Source organism: Heliangelus exortis, chromosome 19 (genome assembly GCF_036169615.1).
Source record: "Heliangelus exortis chromosome 19, bHelExo1.hap1, whole genome shotgun sequence".
NCBI classification, from domain to species: Eukaryota; Metazoa; Chordata; class Aves; order Apodiformes; family Trochilidae; genus Heliangelus; species Heliangelus exortis.
In genome coordinates, this window is record NC_092440.1 from 5,827,974 (window position 1) to 5,848,941 (window position 20,968).

The 20,968-nt window shown below is 39.2% G+C and overlaps 1 protein-coding gene across 2 annotated transcripts; it reads left to right on the forward strand.

Annotated features, from left to right (window-relative positions):
• The first annotated feature begins 62 nt into the window (after positions 1-62).
• YPEL1 (yippee like 1) lies at positions 63-20,871 on the forward strand. 2 transcript variants are annotated; one of them, XM_071762970.1, is made up of 5 exons: positions 63-189; positions 3,998-4,280; positions 13,975-14,018; positions 15,567-15,675; positions 16,445-20,871. In XM_071762970.1, exons 2-5 carry the CDS (start codon positions 4,164-4,166, stop codon positions 16,532-16,534), a joined length of 360 nt encoding a protein of 119 aa, XP_071619071.1. In that variant the 5' UTR covers positions 63-189; positions 3,998-4,163; the 3' UTR covers positions 16,535-20,871. The 2 variants fall into 2 exon arrangements, with proteins under 2 accessions (XP_071619071.1, XP_071619072.1); XM_071762971.1 differs by lacking the exon at positions 63-189 and adding an exon at positions 665-802.
• Positions 20,872-20,968: the final 97 nt, after the last annotated feature.

Consider the following 20,968-nt stretch of genomic DNA (forward strand, 5'->3'; position numbering starts at 1 on the left):
CGCACACCTCCCGCCCCCTCTCCCCTCTTTGTTTTTCGGTGAGGGCCCGGCACTGACCCGCCGCCGCCGCCGTGTGCGGACCGGGGGTGCAGCCTCCACCCCTGCCCTTGCCTCTTGAAGGAAAGGGGCCCGGGGGACGCGCTGCTATTCGGAGTCCGGGCGGGAGAGTGGAGCCGGCACGGCGCAACGGTGAGTACCGGAGCGTACGGCAGCCCGGCCGCTCCCCCTGGTGCGGGGATTTTCTTGGTGTTTTTTTTTCCTTGGAGTGGGGGGAGGGGGACGGGCGGACGATGAGGAACGGCTGCGAAAGGAGCCCCGTGTGGCAGCCGGGGCGGGGGGCCGCCGAGGCAACTTTGCTGGCGGGAGGAGGGCTCGGGCGCTATTAATAGCGCCTGGAAATGACGGCAGCGCTGCCTGCCCGTAGCCTCCTCGGTACGGGGCGGGTGGTGATGGTTTACATAATGAGGCGGGGGGAGCTCGATGCTGAGCTCGGCGAGCAGAGGTCCGCTGGGTTCCCTCCCCCAGGAGCGAAGCGGCGGGTCCCTGCCCGAGGTCCGCCGGGGACGGAGCCGGCGGCCGGAGGAGCGGGTCGGTGTCGGGGTGGCCGGGCACGGTTGTCCCCGGCGGCGTCCCGGCGGTCTGGGGGAAACGAGCCGTTGTCCTACGGGGATGGCTGCGAGAGGGCGAGGAAAGGCAACGGCGGCACCCGCGGCGGCGGCTTTGTGCTCCGGCGTGAGGGAGGGAAAGGCTCAACCGTGCAGGGAGCAGCTGCTTCCCACCCTCGGGAGCTCCGTCTCTGCCGGTAACTTTATCCCCTCATCTTTTTTCCTGTTATTTCTCGGTATCTGAACCCAAACCGAAGCTCTCGTGCCTTTGCCAGGCTTCCCTTCTGGAGTAACGAAATCGCAGTTTACCCAGAGTGCGCACACGGGCTCTGTGGAGCCGTTCAGGGATTGCTCAGCTCATTCCGTGTCACTCCAATATTTTATTGGGGTTTTTTTTTGGAGCCCAGAGGAATGACGGAGAGGCCGTTTCTGACACTTTCCGTGTCTCTGTACGCTCATCCGTGGCCCGGGCAGAGCTCTGACCATCCCTACGCAAACACGGGAGCGGCTTCTCACCCAGTGCCCGCTGGCCCGGAGGTTTTGCGGTGGGGACCCCCCCAACCCCCCGGTGCGGGCCCGGGCCCTTCGCCCCCCACCCCCCGACGCTCGCCGGGGTGTTTGTTTACACATCCGGGAACCGCGGGGGGCGGAGCCTCCCTCCGCACCATTGGCCACCCGGTGCCACGCCCCCATGACGTCACGGGGCGGTGCCAGGCACGGGCGGCGGTACCGGGCTGGGCATGGCCGGCAACCCCCCCACACCCGAACCGGGTTTGGGCTTTCGGGGGTGTCCCCCCGGGGCGGGCTGGTGGGTGACCCTTCCCAGTGGGTGCTGCTGGGCTGGCGCGGGTCACCCAAGCGGCGTCTGCACAGCCGTTTAGAAACGGGTATGGGGCAGCACGCTGGCTGGGTTTGCGTTTTGTGTTGGTACCGAGTTCTGCGGTTTGTGTCGAATTGCTCAGGGCGTCAGGGAACCTGAGGGGCATGGGCGCTGTGTGCTGTTTTCTGAGGAAGAAGCAGGTGCCTCGGGTTGTTGCACTGCTTTCTGCTGGAGAGTGGAGCAGCAGCTGTGAATCCTGCTGCTGCTCCTGGGTGAAGTGAGACTGGATTTAGTCACCTGCTACAGGAAGCTAAGAAATGGGTTTGAATCTTGCCTTTAGCTTCACAAAGCAGTGAGTTCTGTGGCTCTTGCGATGTGTGTGAGACACTTAAGATTGCCTTATTTTTGGAGAGAGCAATATCAAATACAGGTTTTGTCAAAAGAGCTTTGGAGTTCTTTGATTTCTGCAGTTGAAGTGCTGGGTATACTGAGTCTAGTAGAATTCCCGTTTCTAAAGGCAATCTGAATTGAAAGAGTTTCTAGGAATGCCTTGAAGAAAAGTATTTTCCTCTTAAGCTTGCTCAACTTGTTGAACTTCTGCAAGCACTGAACTCATGGTTCAATTACTGATCTAAAGAGTGTAATCCAGAGCCAGACTTTTGTGGTGTCTTTCATTCTGAAACCTTGCTTTGACTTTTTTTTTCCCCCTCGTTTTTTCTGAATGTGATCTGTATCTTTTTAATGTTAAAGAGGTAAAGCAGGATATTTAAAGGGGACCTCGTGTCTCGCTTCTAGGATTGTATTTCTTCTGTCTTTTTCCCATAATCTGTTACCTCTAATAAATGTGGCTTAATATCTGTCTGTTCTACAAAAGCAAGCTGCTTTCTCCAGACACTGTAATCGTTCTTTCCTTTGCAATTATAATTAAACTATGTTGGGCCAATATACAACACTTGTTTAAATGATTGTATTAATATTTAAGTTCTGCTCTTCATGCTAACTAGGAAAATATTGCAAACATATTAATGTGTCCCTTATCCAACCTGTTTTCCTTTTCAGTGACTGGCAAAAGTCCAGTCATTCTGATGTGTAAATATGTGCTTTGGGTGGCAACTTGTTCCCATCGTTGCTTTATTTTTTTTTTATTTCATGTTTGCTGCATGTCGTCTTTGTGGCTTTGTGATTTTTTCTTTTTCTTTTAATTTTCTTTAAGCAAGCCCTTCTTGAGTCTTTTTTTCCTGCTTCTATCAAGCTTAAAAAACCAAGCACACACAAATGAAAAAAAACCAACAACCAAAAAACCACCCCTAACCAAAACCCTTTCAGTCTTGCTGTGGTTGCCACTTCTACTTGGCCTGCTGGACAATTTACTTTCTCAAGACTTCTTTTGCAGCACAGTGACTGTTTCCTATAAACAGTCTTTAATTTATGGGGCTTTCATTATCTGCTTTATTTGTATTACTGTCATCCTACTGCTAGAAAAGTGGTTACCTTCTGCCCTGCACACTCTGCAACTGTGATAAGTGTTTTGCATGCTTGTTTTAGTAGCTGGATAAAGACACTAAATACTTTATATTGGGACCCTGTTTCTGTGTTTGTGGTATTGACCTCCTCTGTCAGTCACCTGATAGCTGGTGACATAAGTGACTGGGCAGTGTTCATGTCTGGATTTCTCATTAGCTTGATGCATATTGTGTGGTAACTAATGGCCTTTGACAGATCAGAGATGTTGTGGTGAATATTTATAATCTGTAACCTGTGATTTTTTCAGGCAAGCTCTTAAAAAAGGCTTGCTTTTCAGCACAGAAAGGAGGTCTGGCCTTCTCTGTGCACATAAAGACTGACAAAGGCACTTTGAGGATTAAGAGTGCAATTGAAAAATTCAGCTTTTATTATCTGACTGATTTTGGTAGCATCCATTAAGGTTATTCTGGTAGACTGAGGAAGTATCTAATTAGCTTTGATCAGGACACTAGTCAAAAAGGTCTTTGCCCAAAGGCAAAATTCTGCTGAGATTGAAAGAGGAGGACACACAGATCCCTGAATAGGGTGGCAGTATCTTACTTGGTATTTGACTTAAAGTCAGATGTGATACAAAAAGATTTTTCCTGAAAGCTGAAGTGCAAATATATATTGCATGTTTATTGCTGGACACAATCTGTTTTTTCCATGATGCCTTGTCATTTGCTGTATTGGAATTTACCACTGGAGTGTCAAAGAAAATTAACTTGCTCTAATCTCCTTTCTTCTTGCTGTAATTTTCTGCATGGATGTCTTTAAGTGTGTACGTGGTACATTGCAGAGAGTGCTGGTGTTTCTGGGAGAACTATTTGAATCTCCTTCTTCATTAGAGATGTAATGGGAGTAAATGCCACTAGTGGGACAGAATTTCTTATCTGCTGTGTTGGATGGAACTTGAATTGAGCAGCTTCACAGCAAAAACAGGGGCCTGTAGTCTCTAGCCAGGCATTTGCTCTGAATAAGACTTTGCTTTGGCTCTGGAATTCTTGAATAACAAGTTTATTCTGGCCTTGTTGTAAGCTGCTGTTTGTTCTGCTCTTTTCACCTACAGGTTGTGACTGTTTCTCTTCTGTCATTTGTGTGGAAAGTGCCACACACACTCCAGAACAACAACGGCTTTTGCTTGCATATTCCAGTGTTTCTTTTGTCAGCGAGTTCAGCAAAGTTGTAATTCTTCAAGTGCCAGCCCTGAGCTGAGTGAGGAGCCACCAGCAGAGATGGTAAAAATGACAAAATCAAAAACGTTCCAGGCTTACCTGCCAAACTGTCACCGCACCTACAGCTGCATCCACTGCAGAGCCCACCTAGCCAACCACGATGAATTAATCTCCAAGGCAAGTGGTTTGTTTAGAGACCTGATGAATTATTAACCAAAAGTTATCACACTATCACTGCTCCCAGTAGATAAGGGATGCAAATCGATGCCTACTTCATAGTGTCTTCCCTGGGTTCACTCTTGGGTCATATTGTTGTGTACTGAGGACTTGATATAATTCTGGAAAACTTGAATGTGACATAAAGGCTGACCTAATATATTCCCCATATTACCAACCTCTGTCTGCTGTCAGGTAGGTACAATTTGTGAGCTGCTGTATCTTTCAAAGTCTGTTAAGGACAGCTGGCAAAAGAAAACTTAGACCTCTGGGTAGGGAGAAAATTCTGGACATGGTTACCCCAGATAAAGATTATTTTTTCACTCTGAGTGAAGGTCACCTAACTGGCTGTTTCCAGAGTGTTCCACTAGTATTATGGAATCTGAAAACATGTTGACTTCTGCTGTATACCAGTTCTGAAAGAATATGATTAGCCAGAGATGTTCAAAGTAGTTGGGTTATCTAAGCTTAGAGAATGTGTGGATCCTTGACGCAGGCTAGGCCTGTCCTTGCCTCTTGCTGAAAGAAATCAAGATTTGTGATGTATGAAATGCATAGGAAAACTTGAAGTTTGGGATAAATACTTGACACAGTTTATTCTTTGCTTCAAATAAGCTTCTGATGGATTTGCTCTTAATGGTGTCTTGGAGAAAACACTTCAGTTGCTTTTCAAACCTCTCAGTACTAACTGTTTTCTCTATATCTATTTTGTCAAACTTTTTAGTGGCAAACCCTTTAATTAATTATTGCTTTTGCCCATTTATGTGTTTAGCAGCACTAAGGTGATGCTGTGCTTGAGTACTGAAGAGATGTGAATGTTGCTGCTTCTGAATTGAGGTTTTCTTTGACTGAGGAGAAAATATACCTCCTTGCTTCTTATCCCTGAGCAGGGTATCAGGAAACAATGGGTTTTCCCCACAACATTTTTCTTGTCTTATGTTTTTGTTCATTGTTTGGATCTCAAGACAACGTTTTTGATTCAAACAATAAAATTTGTGACAGTTTTGGCAGTGTTACTTAGTGTTTCCTTACTTCTGCTCTGTCTTTGGCCTCTTCTACCAAACAGTACTTCCCTTCAACTTAGTACATACTGAGGCATGGAACTGCAAGTGTGATACTTCAAATATGAATCAGTAAGTAAGCTGCATTTATAAAATGATGCAAAGAAATTAAGAAGTTTACTTCTGTATTAACTTGAAGTTCATCAATTTCTTTATAGTGTTTATCTCACTTTGTTTTAAAATCAACAAAACCAAGAAATACTCAAATAGTAGAATTTCTTGTGTTTCCATGTCAGTTTTAGAATTTGAGTAACAGGGATCTTAGGCAACACTGGTGTCTAAATTACAAGCAAATATGGCTTCATTATTCACTACATGTTCTGGGCCAAAAACTAGTGTGAGGGGTTAATCTTTCCTGAACTTCAGGTTGTGGATGCCTACAGGAAGAATGAAGCACAGACACTTTAAGAAGCTCTTCTTTTAGTGGACTTAGATTTTTGCATGTTAACCAAACTACCACAGTTACCACATGAGCCAGTTGCTCTCCAGGGTCTTGATGTTTTGGTCAGCACAATAATTTGAATGTGTTCTTAAGCAAATTACTTGTACAAATTAGGGCTTCATAAATAATTTAAAACATTTAAAAATAAAATTATCATTTCAGAGCACATGGAGAACCTTTTTAAGACAACTTCTAAGTTGTTTCTGGTGATGTTGGGAAAGGTGTTAGATTTGGATTCTGTTTTATTTCTAGCTACCATAATTTTCAGTGAGGGCATTTTACAAAAGGCTTTGTACTTGCAGGTTGACCATATGCTTTTTTGATAGCTGATCTATATTCTGTCAACCTCAGAATTATTGAAGATATTTTGTCTAAATCTGTGATAATGACAAATGCATTTAACTGAGGTGTATCTTTTTGTATGCTTGTAAAATAAAAAGAACTTCTCATCTGTTGTACTTTTATTTGAAACATAGCTTTGGAAAAAACTCTCCTTCAAACTTAACTGCTATATATTCCAACATTGGACAAGGTCTTCTGATGGCAACAACTGCAAAACAATATTTAGATACACTTGGATCATAAAAGATAAGTAGTGCTATCCTAGGGAAGTGGCAGGAGGATTGGAGAGAGGAAATAAGATTTATTTCAAATGAAAACAGATTAACCTGGAAAATAACTGAAGAAACATCCTAGACATCATGTGTAGATGTAAGTTAGAACTGTAAAAGGCCTAGCAGATGAGTTTGTTAGAACAGATTATATATATGAATTTAAGTTCTATTAGTTCTTTGTACATTATGTGCAATGAACTTAGTTAGGTTAATGAGATTATTTTTATTTACACTATATAGAATCCTTGCTACTGCTTAGCTGCATCAAAAATACTTAAAATAACCTGAAGCACAAGAAATTGATGCTACGTAGTCTAAAGTTAACTTAACAGCAGCACAGTTCTTGTGTTCTTTTGGATTCACTGATAGAGCAGAGAGTTGAACTTCTCAACCTGATTGTACCCCGTGCCTATTTAAAAGATAAGCTTTGAATAATAATAAATACACTTTTTTTTTCCCAAATGCTTCCTCTACAGCATCACTCCTGAACAGATACTCCTCAGTAGATAAAGGCAAGCAATATTTGGTACCTGGCTGTAACTGCTTCATTTGGGTGTTCCCTCCTGCCCTACATTTCCTGGAGTCATGGTGGTTTTTGCTTTCTTCTCCTGTGTGGTCAGGGAAAAAGCCAAAATAAAGGGTGTGCTCCTAATTTAAAGCAGCAACAAGTAGCTTTCTAATGTTCTTTGAGGTTTAAGCATTTGTTACACCTGTCACTAATGTTTCTAACTTCAAGATTAAGTGAGGGCTGTTTCTCTTAAATGTTGGTCTGTCATGGAAAAGCAAAGTGCTGCATGTCTGTCAATCATCCCTTTTATTCTGGTCCTCAGAACACCAGACTTCAGTGCAGATTTGCAGTTCTGTTTTTGAGAACTGTTGATGCCAATTGCATGACAAGGGTGCAGCATACACAAATCACCTTTTTATTTCTGTTCTGTTTGAGCAGCAGGATCTTTTTCTTGCCTTAGAATTAATCATCAAGCTCTTTTTTTTACTGTGCCCTTGCTGGTGATAAAATGGCAACCAGGAGTCTTGGCAGTGGTTTAGAAATAATGCAGACTGAAAAAGCAGCATAAAAATGTGCTGCCTCTGGAAGTGAAATTCAAAGTTATCTGTAGTTCCAGTTTTCTGTGCAACTATGAAAGGACTCAGTGAGTTGCCTTATGTTGAAATGCTCTTGGATTTTAGTGAGCACCCATTTCTAGATATTTTTACTCTAACTGTTGTGTTTTCTGGGTCTAGGGAGGAACTTGGGGAAAGGTGAAGGAATAGGAAGAAGGGTGGTTGAGGATAGAATCCCAGACTGGGAGGTCATCAGCAGTAGAGGTGTTGAAAGGCTGAAAGTCTGTACAGCTGGAAACATGCACACATGTGTAACAGTTGCCATAATAATTTATAACCCTACACTAAAAAACACTAAACACTAATTTGAAGTGTACCTAATGACTTTTAATTTAAATAAGAGTAATTTTGAAGTCATGTTAGCTACCTCTTAGACACTACAGATTTGCATTGCTAACAAGTCTTGAAAGTGCTGGATTTTCTGTTTCTTTGGTGAAGACTTCAAAGTGAATGTTAAATATTTTTATAAAACACTATTAGGGATATACCAGGCTTCACTGTGTTGGGGGGCATTCAGAGGACAGGGGAAGAACCTCCAGCTTTTTTCTTTTAAAGAAGCAAATAGATTTTTTTATTTTAATTGTATCCTACTATGACTACAGGCACAGAGGAGAAGCAGCCTCTATCACCAAGTAATCAGAGGCCTTAATAAAGGGCAAGGCAAAATATTGATGCTGTAGGGAGGTAGTTGTTGCATTAAAAATGTTCTAATAGCAAGTAAAAGCAGCCAAACAATATATGTTAATAATAATGCTCTTTTAAATCCCAGCAGTTTAAAAAAAATAACATAATTAAGTTTTCAGAGAAAACTTATGCAAGGTTCTTTGAAGTTGAGGGGAGGTTGCCACTTGTGTGGCCTGTACAGAATGTTGTGTATATGTGATTCTGAAACAAGGCTTAACTGAAAGAGCTTTCTTGTAAATGGTAGAGAATATGCAGTGATTGTTAGCAATAGTTAATTTTATAGGGGGCAAATATTGTTTGAAGTGAGTTCCAAAGCAGTTGAGAATGGCTTGTACCCACAAAGTTCCAGTAATTGTTTAGAATTTCAGTCAAGATCCAACAAATTTCAAAGAAATAAAAATACCTAATAGAACTCTTGGAACCCAGTGTGTATATTGCAAAGGATAATGCTTTCTGACTCGAAGTTGACCTCCTTGAAAGACTTGTCTTGCCTTACAATGTGTCCTAATCCTGGAGATAGAAGAAAATCTGGACTACATCATGTAGGTTCCTGTATAAACACTGTGACTTTCTTCTGTCTCATTCACTGCCTTGCATGTCTGACCAGAGGGGGAATAAAGTCCTATGAAATGAGACAAAACAAGATATGTCAATATTTTCAAGAACAAGTTCTGCTTAAAGGTACAGAGATGTAACTTGTCATTGACTTCACTGGGAAATCCTTGTACCTTAAGGGGAAAAGATCAATCTTGGATAAATTTAGTTCTTTAAGGCATTCAGTATGTCTGCTGTTATATTATTGATGAGAAGAAAAGTCTTCAGCTTGAATAGATACCAAAATATTTTTAGCCTTCCTTAGCAATCTGTTTATGTCCTCTGTTTAACTGATGGGTTCAAGAGGAATTTTTTAATGGCTTTGTTGTCTTTAGGTAAATGTGCTATTCTTAGCTTGACTCGTTTTGGTGATCCTGATGATATAAGTAAGGGCTTCTTGGGAAGATAATTGGGCCTGTTGTATGCTTGAAGGCCATTTTTGGGCCTTGCTGAAGAAGTTGAGACTGGGCCTCATCTTATAAACACTGTGTTGATAATTTATTTTCTTTAAGAGGCTTGATTATCTGGATGCAGCCAAAAGAAAGATGGCAGTTTCTCTTCACATTTTATGCAGAGCATTTTGTCTAGCCATAGAATCTAATCCTATCTGTGAAGAATAATTACCTAAGCTTTTTAGTAGCTTTCCTTCCCCCACCCATGCTTTGAGGTATGCCTTAGGGCAGTAAATATATGCTCTGCTTAACTGGTATGTCCTTTTCTAATGGGTAAAACAGTTAATTCTGGAGTTGGAGGTAATGGGTGGGTTTAACTTTAGAAGTATAGATCATATCTAAGTCTGCAAGTATGGACTAGTGTATATGTGAAATTTTTATAAAGTTATTTGACTATAAAATGTATTGATGACAGAGGTCTGTCAGATGACTTGAAAAGCTCTTGCTGCCGAACTGTTATTGCAGTTGACATTATTATAGCTCCCAAGCACAGTTAAACAGTTTTGCTTTCACTGTCAGACATTCCAGATATTTTTAACTGTGCTAAAATGAGAAAAAATTATTGGTCTTGTAGATCTTCTTGTAGGAATGGACAGTTACTCAAAGATGTGGATTTTCTAGGGACAAAGCTAAGTAATACCTCAGTCCAGTATTGTTAATTGAGGACCAGAAAAAAAGCAGACTTAGTTTGTTTTAGCTGCAAGTATTAGTTGAACTGATAAATTGTTCAGCTTCTAAGTAAAAATTCTGGTTGATGTGAATCATTATTGATGACAGTTGGTCACACTTGCCACTATTTTCTAATTCCTCTCTACTGGGTAAGACACATATTTTAGACTCAGAATTCTGACAGTTTTAATAGCATGTTTTGTTTACCTAAAATGTATCTATGGTGGCAGCAGTCTTGGAAATGCTGAACAAATCTTGCCAACTTGAAGTTTGTGTTTGCATAGATTATGTTTGTTCTGTAAGAAGAGCAGGTTTTCTGGAGACTGGTTTGAAAAGTTATGCCTGTTAGTCCTTGGCACTGCCATTTAAAATATTCTCTTTCATTTCCTTTGGGGAGTTGAGACACAAGGTGTTTAACCCATCAGTCTCTTGAAATTCTTATTGGTATCACTGAATCATACAGTGTAGTGTGTGAGAAACTTAGTGCTGGTAAAAACTAATGTTTGTTCAGTACTCATTTTTTTCTGGCTATGCAAAATACTCTTTAAAGCCAAGTTACAAGCTTAGCAAGCAGTTCTAGTTCCAAAATGAGTTGTCCTCTTTTCATTTCTAGTAATCAGATGCATAAGGAAGTAGAGATCTGATAGTAAATCTTTCTTACACCTTATAAATATTCGGTGGCCAAGAGAATGCTTATGTGACAGATGGGTACCTTTTTTGTGTTGTTTGGATACAGTTCAGGGGGAAAAAAAAATCTCTCATCTCTTGATAAGAAGAAGCAGCTAAGTTAACAAATTCATAGAAATTAAGAGGCATGGGGAATTAAAAAATTGGAATCTTTACAGTGCTTTTATTTCAGTCAGTGTATAGAAGTTTCACGTGGATGGGTTGCAGACCATGAAACACTTAATGACACATTGATGCTGTGGTTGGCTCTGATTTTAAAGGAAAGTCTGAGTTGCCTCTGCTCAAGTTCTGTATTCCAAAATGCAGTGACACAAGTTGCCATGGGCTGCTGTCAGGTTATCTGTGAGTGATGTAAACATGGAGGAACTTGCTCTTCCCAGCTGGGTAAAGAAATAATTGTTCTTTGGTATGTAAATATAATATTTAGCCTCCAAACATGTATGTAGATCAGAAAGATGGTATCAAATGTATCAGCCAGCATCTGCTAACAGGAAACTAGGTGGGAATGGAGGAGCTTTTCATAGTTTGTGAACAGATTTTCTTCCTAAACTACCATCCTTGGAAAAGGTTCTGGTTCTTCTCTCTCCACTCTACCCTGCTAATCCCCAAAATTGGAAGGTAATGAAGAGGGCTGTTTCTGAGGAGAAAGAAACTTGGGAGAGTACAGCACACTCAGGGCAGCAAAGCAAAGGGTACAAGAGAAGTCATCTTTAAAAATACATCAGGAGAAAAGAACAACTAAAGCAGAACTTTCCAACCTGCGGTTTGTATTTCATTTGGCCAGAGGTTTTTTTCAGCTTATGAAACGAGAGGGGAAGAGCTGTTTTCTCTGCTATTCCTGGCATTCTCTTACTGCCCTCTGCTTAATTTTAAGAAATGCAGGGTCAAAGGAGAGCTTTTATTAGGTGATACTAAGCCAAGACTAAACATAAACTTGGCAGAAATAATTGTATAACATAGTTCAAAGTCTCCTGACTGTTCATTTGCTCTGGAGTCTTTTTCTTTCCCAGCTCACTGGGGACTTGAAGTATGGCTCATGAGTAGTTTAGAATCTGATGTGTAGGACCAGACAAAAAAGCCCACATTCATTTGTATGTGATTAGCATGTGTCATCACATGTAAATATGGAAACTAGAACATCATTAATTTAATGCAGGAGAATATTTCTTGATGCAGTTTGAAAAAGGATTTCTGAATTCTAAGTTAACATTAGACTTTTAAAGCAAGGAGAAACAGCAGCAGCTTTTTTAATGCAAGAATTTTTACAGTAGCGTAGCCAAAAGTAATGGTCATCATGGCTTTGAAAGTTTTTTCTGAATTTCAGGTACATGGAACAAGGAAGTTCTAGTTTAAGTTTACTTCTTGATGAATAAGGAAACTTTGTAGTCTTTCCTTTGATTTTTCTTAAATCTGAGGGTTGCACAACTGCAGTCATCTAACTTTGTCATGTTGACTTGAGCTAGTTAGTCCTTTGTTAATGGGCAGCTTTTGAGAGTAAATACATGAAAAGATTTTGTTTTCATATGTAATAAGCACCATCTACTTTGTGATTGATTGCAATACTGGCACTGATTCAGAAAGCAGGGCTGTAGGTTCTGTACCATTCTACAAGTTCTGTAATGTTTGCTTAAGTATCTCAGGAGAGCTGGAATAGTGATGGAGGGTTTGTTGTTGGCTTATTTTAAAGGCAGTTGTAAGGATTATTTTCTGTAACTGCTGTTCATTGTCTGTTGTCTCTGAGTCTCTTCTTTCAGGGTCAGTCCTACCTTAAGTTTTAGCTTTCACTGTACTGCATGGCCTATCTTCTTTTCCTTGCCTTGTGAAAAATAAGACTTGCAGGTCTGGCTAATGGAGAGAGTACATTTTCTTTTGTTCTGTCAATAAAAATCTCCATTTAATAAGTCTTTTAAATGGGTGCTAAAATAATACTAAAATATTAACGCTATAAATAAGTAGAACTTTTCATCTTAAGGTGAAATTTTTATGAGTAGCTAAAAACTGTATGTAGAAGAATGCATTACAGAGAAGTCCTGCCTAATGTTACTAAAACCATTGAGAAATATTCAAGGTGAGATTGTCCTTCCAAATACCTCCATTCATCTAATGTAGGTTCCAGAAAAGTTGGTCTTGGATCTTCAATACTAGAGCTGGAATAACCCTTAGACAATTAGGCTTTAATCTTCACCATGGAGAAGGCTGTTAATTTTCTTTGAAAGTAGGCTGGGGAGGGGAAATTTTGGAAAAAAATAAATAAAGGCTGGAATTTTTATAATGGAATTCAGTATGGAAGAGAGGGAAAAAAGAAAAGCTCCATTTCAGTGTGATCCTGTTTGAATGGAAAATAATAGCTACCTCTAAATCACCAGGTAATTCAAAGCAGAAGGAACAAATCAACAGATGAAAGCTGTGATGTGTCTTCCATACTTTTTGAATATTTGACCTATGGCTGGATCTGGTGTGCTCACAACTTTTGCCAGGGTGTTTGTAGCTGAGGGCTGTCTGATCATGGGTTCAGGGCTTTGTCTTCATTCCTGTTTGTAGAGCACACCTGGGAAGTGCTTCTGGTTTAGTTTGGTACAGAAGGAACAAAGATGGAGCTCACAGGCACTGAAACTGCTCTGCAAACCAACCCAACCCCACTATGGGTGGTTGATTAGGGCTTTTACTTCAAAACTGTGTTACTGCTCTGAACTAAAACATTAATTTAGATCCAGCCATGAATATCTTTAACCATCATCTTTTGTCAAGCATCCATTAGGAATGTGGGAGATTTGAAAGCTTAGGCATTTGAGGGTAACAACTGTTTTATTAAAATAAGCCCTGACCTTATAAACTGATGCATTTCCTACATCTGAGTTCCAGCATGCTGGTTTTATGCTTGGCCATGAATTTCGCTGGTCAGATAAAAAATGATGTCATGAAATGGAAATAAACTGGGTTTGGGTGCATCAGGAGAGCACAGAGGAGCTGGAAATAATTCTCTTTGAGTTAAAAACAGATTATTTTAATTAGCACAGGGGATGTCTAGGAAAATGAAAATCGATATCTTGCAGAGGGGTAGGAAAAAATTGTTTTGTTTTGTATTGTAGACATCCTATTTTACTCAGTAATACTTGACAATTTAAAGTCATTGCAAAATATCTTAAAGTGAGTGAAAACTTCGATCAGGCTTTCCTGTAAAGAGTTGGTATAATTAATCTGAAATAGTTTCTATCTGTATTGTGTGTGTGTGCTTATTAACACACCTGTCTAGAACAAGTTTTTCATTTGGTGGGATTTTTTGCACTTTTTAACAAGTACATTTTCTTTCTTTCTTGTTTTTCTATGCAGTCCTTCCAGGGAAGCCAGGGACGAGCCTACCTCTTTAATTCTGTGTGAGTATGTTATTATACCTATGCACCAAGTACAAGCAGAGTGTAGGTTTGGGATTTTTTGTATGCTTCATAAGTTAAAAACAGTAAGAATTAATGTAGCAGCATTTTGCCCTGTTCTTTTTAACATTGGCTTTAATCACCAGCAATAGTTGGTTATTAAAGGGCTACTGAGCTGAATTATAAATATCCTTTTGCACATATTAATCTTGTATTTTAAATAATTTTACCAATTTTACCAAGTTATCAGGAGGATGTTAATGTGACATTCCTTTTGTGTATGTAAGGATAACTGTCTTGAGTAAGAGCTGTCATTCTGAGATACTTCACAAGTCAAAATATATTGTGTGACTGTGATTTTGCTTTAGACAGCTCTGCTGTAAAGAATTTTCCACTGTGATAGTTAGATATATATATATATATACAGGTTAATGTTTCAGTGGACTTGGTACATCGTAAATGACCTTGAATGTTGCAAATGTGCTAGAGGCAAAAGGTCTCTGTGATCTTATCAAGCCTAATATTTGCAATTTTAGGCACGTCCTACCCATAACATAAGGTTCTTTGAATTTGCTAATGAATATATTTTAAGTTTCTAATATGCAGGATTGCATTTTTGTCTTAATTTTTCAGCAGTTTATTGTGCTGCAGCATTTTAGAAAAAGAAATGCATTTAAGTGTCTTAATCTATTTTAGACCAGAATAATGGGATTATAACTGCAAAGGATTTGGTTGCAAGTCCTTGGAGTTCTTTTTCTGTATTGTCATTGAGTATGGTGACTTGGGATTTCTAGTATAATTGTAGTAGTAAGAGTCTACAAATATAACAGCAAAACTGGCAAGTTCTGGTTCTTGTATAACACAGTTTTAAAAAAAAATGATTTAGTCTTGCCTTATGTTTTTTGCATAGACTCTTAGTAATGAAAAATGAGCTTGATGCAGTGCTTCGTGGGACGTTTGTTATCACTGTTAGTTCATCATGACTGAGTCTGCTGATCTGTTGCAAAGAAATATTTATGAGGCTTTTTCTTTGCTGCTATTTTGGAGTTGGTTCTAAATTCAGCTGTTGGTTCTGATTCACTGGTACAGATTTCCATTATAGAGATCTCAAATTGTTTTTGAAGAAAAGCCTGAAACTGTAGAGGTGTCTTGTTACTGCTTAGTGTTCTGTTCTCTGAAAATTTAACTATTTAGGGTGTCTTTGTTGATGGGAGTAAATGGGCAGCACCATCAGTTTGCTGTTCAGATTAGCCATCTGAAAAACAAAAAACAACCCTTTTTTTCTTCCTGTCCTTCAGCTCAGCATAGCAGAGAAAGTTACTTTTACAGCAGTAAATAAATTAGGCCTTTTTGTTTGACTTTTTTATTTAATTATCCTCTGGAGAAAAGGTAGAAAAGGTAAGAAAAGAAAAAAACAGTCTTGTGCAGTTAATGTAATTTGTTCTTTTTTTTTTTTTTCTTTTTCTTTTTTCTTTTTTTTTTTCTTTTTTTTTTTCTTTTTTTTTTTCTTTTTTTTTTTTCTTTTTTTTTTTCTTTTTTTTTTTTCTCCAGGGTAAATGTGGGCTGTGGTCCAGCAGAGGAGAGAGTTCTTCTGACAGGTTTACATGCTGTAGCAGATATCTATTGTGAAAACTGTAAAACCACTCTCGGATGGAAATACGTAAGCAATAAATATACTTTAGTCTTCCATAAATGTTTATATGGTGAAGCACAGATACTTGAGTAGCCTTTGAGTAGCACCTGTACTGACAGTTTAGGTGAGTTAGCTCTGGTGCTTTTGTATCTATCAGACTGTAATATGGTTTTGCTTCCTTACACCTGCTGGAATGCTGTAGTAGGTGATGACTTCGTTCTGCACTGCAAAATAAGCAAGAGCTCTGGTGCTGTTACAGCTATCAAATACTTCTGTAGGATCTTTGTGTAAGATTACCAACCTGTACACTCAGCTGGATGGAAGAAATTGCCAAAGTGGGTCTTTGATATCTTGGGTTGCAAAAGTTGGCTCACGTAGCAAAAATGGTGGCTGTAAAAAAATGGTACTGAGCATGTTTACACTGCTTGCAACTGATATAAACTCTGATCTGTTGTTTGAAAAGTGACCTGTAACACTTGCAGAGTTACTGGTAACACTTGCAGCTGTGTTGCAAGTCAGATGTTTTGAAAATGGTAAATTCTGGGTGTTGCATGTAGGATTTTTATGGGTTCAGTATAGCTTCAGATCTTAATAGCAAGAATTCCTAGACCATTCCCTCTGATGATGAACCCTCATCATCCATCCTCTTTTTCCTCCCTCCCATCCTTAATTTAGTGTAAACGATGCAGGATGCTAACTGGAATGTCTCCTGGTTTGTATTTTTAATGCAAGTTTGAAGTTTAAAATACTTACCTGCCTCAGTTTAATTCAGTGCCTCGATTTTTTGTCTTTGCAGGAACATGCTTTTGAGAGCAGTCAGAAATACAAAGAAGGAAAATTTATCATTGAACTTGCCCACATGATAAAAGACAATGGCTGGGAGTGAATCATAACCATTTTCCTTCTGTTTGGACAATATTCTGTGGAACATGCTTTACAAAGACTTAATGCAAAGTAATGGAAGAGCTTGGCTAGAGTGGCCCTGAGAATATCACTGAACTCTGAAACCTCACAAATGGGTAGTGTAGTGTAAGTGGCTATTTCTGGCCATGTTTGCCTTTTCTCCTTGTGTAAGGTCCCTCTTTTTGTACGTGTATTACTGTGTGAACAGTTGTTTTGGAACATTTTGGATGACCTTTTTCTAAACTCTCTCAAACTAGAGAAACAGTTCACTAATTGAAAGCAGATTTTACTGGTTAGCATCTATCTCTGACCTATGCCTTTAATGCTACCTTCTGCTGTGCATGCTTCTTGCCTAAACACCTACACTCCAGTCCTGTAGAAGTTCTGTATCTGAGCAGTCTGAAAGAATGTATAGGATGGGGTGCTTTTTTATATGTAGCAATTTTCTGATGTGTTTGGCAGTGAAGAGGATGCAGTATTGTAGTTATTAATTTCTTTTTTTAAATTTGAGTGTACCACAACCTATGTACATCTTGTAGGTGAATTGGTTAAAGGTACAGTGCTCACTTTAAAAAAAAATTTCAATTGCACTGACTGAAGTTAGCAGGTCTCAAGTTAGGAAAGTTTATGATAGAGATTTGGTATCTTATTGAAATACTGTAGAAGAATTTAAAATTGATAATTCAATAGAATGTGTTCATTTAAGACCAACATATTCCCTAAGGGGTTTGCTGGATAAAAAATTTATAAAACTATAACTTGCAAGATTAAAAAAGCAAAAAGAATATATGCTTCTTCTATTTTGGGGAAAAAATAAATATTTAGTCAGTGTATTAAAAAAAAAAGTTTTGGTACTGTACCTTTGCCAGTAACAGGGACTTGTGCATCAGTGAAGTTTTATGGCTGGTTCCATGTAACTGTATAGTCCTAATGCACTGGACAAAGAGGTTGATTATCAAGGAAACTTGTTGAAGTATTCTGCTTCTGCTACATTTGAACAAAAATATTTATTTTTGTGAGAAATGGCCAGAGCCTATGGCATGAAAATTAATATAGTACCTGTAGGAAGAGGAGGGGTAATAAGAGGGAAGGGAAGTTTGACTCAGTTTTTCATAAAACAAAACAACAAGATAGTTTTTAAAACTTGGGGGTGGGGAAAGGGTTTCTTGGTTTGCTGGCTAAATCATCCCCAAGTACCTTTTTATAAAAAAATATTATATGAAACTCACCTTCTCTTTTGGTTTTGCTCTATTTCTTAAATGGAATGAGTTAATGAGAGAAACTTCTGGAAAGTGTATGCACCATGTTAACTGTTGGTATCTGTGCATGCAAATTGTAAGCAACCATAAAAGAAACACTCTACAGAAATTTGCTAACTCTATTTTCAAATTACAGTCTCTGAAAAAATACAATAAACTGTGTTTTAATCCTCTTAATGCTTCAGGACAAAACGCTTGGAAAGAACCCATTAACACTACATAAATACTGCAACTGAACAATGTGGAAGCCTTGCAATACAAAATAATTTTCTCTCAATAACAATTCTAACCTGGCACCTGTAAAATTAGGAACTGGTGCTGTTGCTGCTGTGACGTTTCTGGGAATCTCTGATAGGCTTTCTGAACTCTGCTGCACTTTAGAAAATTTGTCATATGTTAAAAATTATGCCAATGGGTCGTGGCAATACAAATCTTTAAAACCAGCTTTCCAGTGTCTTTGTGGAGAGGAAGAGAGAAAAGGGGGTTCACCCATGTGTAGTCATTCTCTGTGATGCAGGCTGGCTGAACTGCATTCAAGATGTTGTAGTGATTAATACCTATAAATTCAAAATGTAGGAATTAGAGAAGTAGTTCAAGCTATTGGGTTTCAGTCCAGAGACCTGAGGGAAGAACAGTTGTATTCAGTCTGGATTTTGTGGCTTACACATTACTACTTCATGTGCACATCATCACAGGCTTCAAAGTCTCCTTTTTAACAATGTCACTGATACAAGATGGGCTTTGGTGTTGCCTGTCTCTTGATGGTATTTTTTTTTTTGACCTGGAATTCTTGAGTGTTTTTTTAACTCTGTTGTAATGTACATTGCCAACAAGGCACTGAAACTTCTATCAGCAAAAAGTTTGTGTTAGCTTCAAAGTCCAGTTGCAATGCTGATAATTGTGAACATGCTTATGTGAAGCTTGTGTATCTTTGGGCTTTTCTTATTTCCTGGCTACAGACTTGTTGAAGCAGTACACTGGGCTGAAGACAAAAGTAATGGCTGCTTTTCAGTAGAGAGATGAATTTAAAGAAAATATGTAAGGTATTAAGGATTTTCCTCTCTAAAATCGGGGGCTTAGCTGTCTCTTGTTGGTAAGATAATGCTGTCTGTAACACAGTCTGATTTTTAGAAATTCAACCTCTTTCTTCAGTGCATTATTTGTATTTCAAACTGGACATTTTCACCAAAACCTTAATTAACTTTGATGCCAAAGGTTGGGACTTCATCAAGTGCTTAGCACATAGAGCTTCAGACTACTGGCATAAAGAGTTAATGATCTATAGGTGATGTTTAATGGCTTTTAAAAGAACCAAACTGAGCAATATCCTTTTTGGTCTTTTAAGAGTGGACACTTTAGAAGAACTAAAGAGTAGAATTACTACAAAATTGCTATTTCGTGCTGCCATGTAACAATTCTTGAGGCTCATTCTATCGAGGGAATATGTGAATTTTCATTCCTGTGTTGCTTGGCAGTGTCAATGGTTATTTTCTCCCTTGTAAAAGATGTAGAGAGTTCTTGTTACTGGTTTTGGTGAAAGTAGAATCCAGATAGCAATGGCTGCTGGCTGATGTGAAGAGGTCAGTCTGGTCACTGAACCCTCCAGCAGTCATTTGAAAGAAAAGTAAACTTACTTGAAAAAAAATTTACTAAAGCATTTTCCCTCTAACCAATTTTTGTAATATATTAAAGATTATATTTAAAGTATGTATGTGTTTGCTCTGGGCAAGTTTACTTCCCCTTCAACTTGAGCACTTTTGTTACTTGTACTGGTTATTTTTATTGTTGGTCTTAACATTTATTTTGTATTTTGTTTTTTATAAACTGTAACAAAAAGCTTTTGTGAACCTTTGTTTGTTGCTGGCTCTTTCTTGGACCAAATGAACTGACTATGAGCTGGCTTAGAAGAAATGTTCATTGGGATGCATAGGAATTTGCTAGCAAAAATGTACATGTATTGAAAGTTTTCTTTCCTCTGAACCTCTAAAGCCACACCTGTCCTAAAGTAATTAATCATAATTTGATGTGATTTTAGTAATCTGACCACACATTCTCTGTCTAGGTCCAAAATAATGTCTGTAACAATGGCAGGACTGAGTCTGCCTCCAAACACCAGACTTGTTCTTTGGCTGGTCACTCCTGAGTACCTTTCTGATTAATAAAAGGCAGTGCTGCCATTTATTAAAATTCTGTTAAGTTGCAAACTTGCTGTGAAATAAGCTGCAGAATTTGGTGAGGGATTGCTGGCACATCAACCTAACCACTCTTGCTGTATGCTTCATTTTATGTGCCAGTAAAAAGGGCCAGATTATGAATTTCTCTCATTCATTGTAAGATATACAATGAGCAACTGTATTTGATGAGGTTTGTTATAATTCCATCTTCATTTCCCACAGGAGTTGTGGCCAGTCAGAGTGGTCTGCTTTGCATGCAGTCTTCTGAGTCCAGAGGAGAGGAAGGGGAAGGGGTAAAATATCTTTGAATTAAAATCTGGTTTCAGAGGTTCTGACAAATGGGCATCACTGTGCTTGTTACCAGGTGCTCATCTGTATTTCTTACTGGTGTGTCAAGAGTTTGTGAGTGCTCTGTACCCTTTTTGGTGGACTTATCCTTCCCTCAGAGTAATGCTTGTGGAGCTTTTTCTGCACGCTCATCTCAGCAGTCAGATTGCAACAGTGACCTAGAGTCCCACCGACCCAATTCCCAACATCTCCACCCTTTGCTAAGGGAAGAAGCTGTTGAATTGTTGTTCACCTTTCTGGACACTTCATGGAGACTCACATTAAGCCAACCAGCAGTATAAACACTGCAAAAAAAACAGACACTTCAGAGGTTTCTTTTGAAAGGACTGTTACAAATGGTTTGAGGCATAAAGCATGAGTTGTAAATGGCAGTTTGAGTTGTGCCTCATTGTTTCTTAAACTTTACAATGCTTTCTTTTACAGGTGACATGGCTGTGTTGCTGTTTTGTCCTAGCAATACTGTACATCATTTGTTGTTTCACTATATTGTATCTACTTGAGGTATCACAATAAAAGCTTTCAATTGTTTTGGTGAGTAACTTGTTGGCTTTGTGCTCTTTTCTTGCCAAGTAAATTCTCATACTTTGCTCTCAGTAAGGGAGAAAAGTCAGTGCTCTCAATTGTTCTCAAAAACAT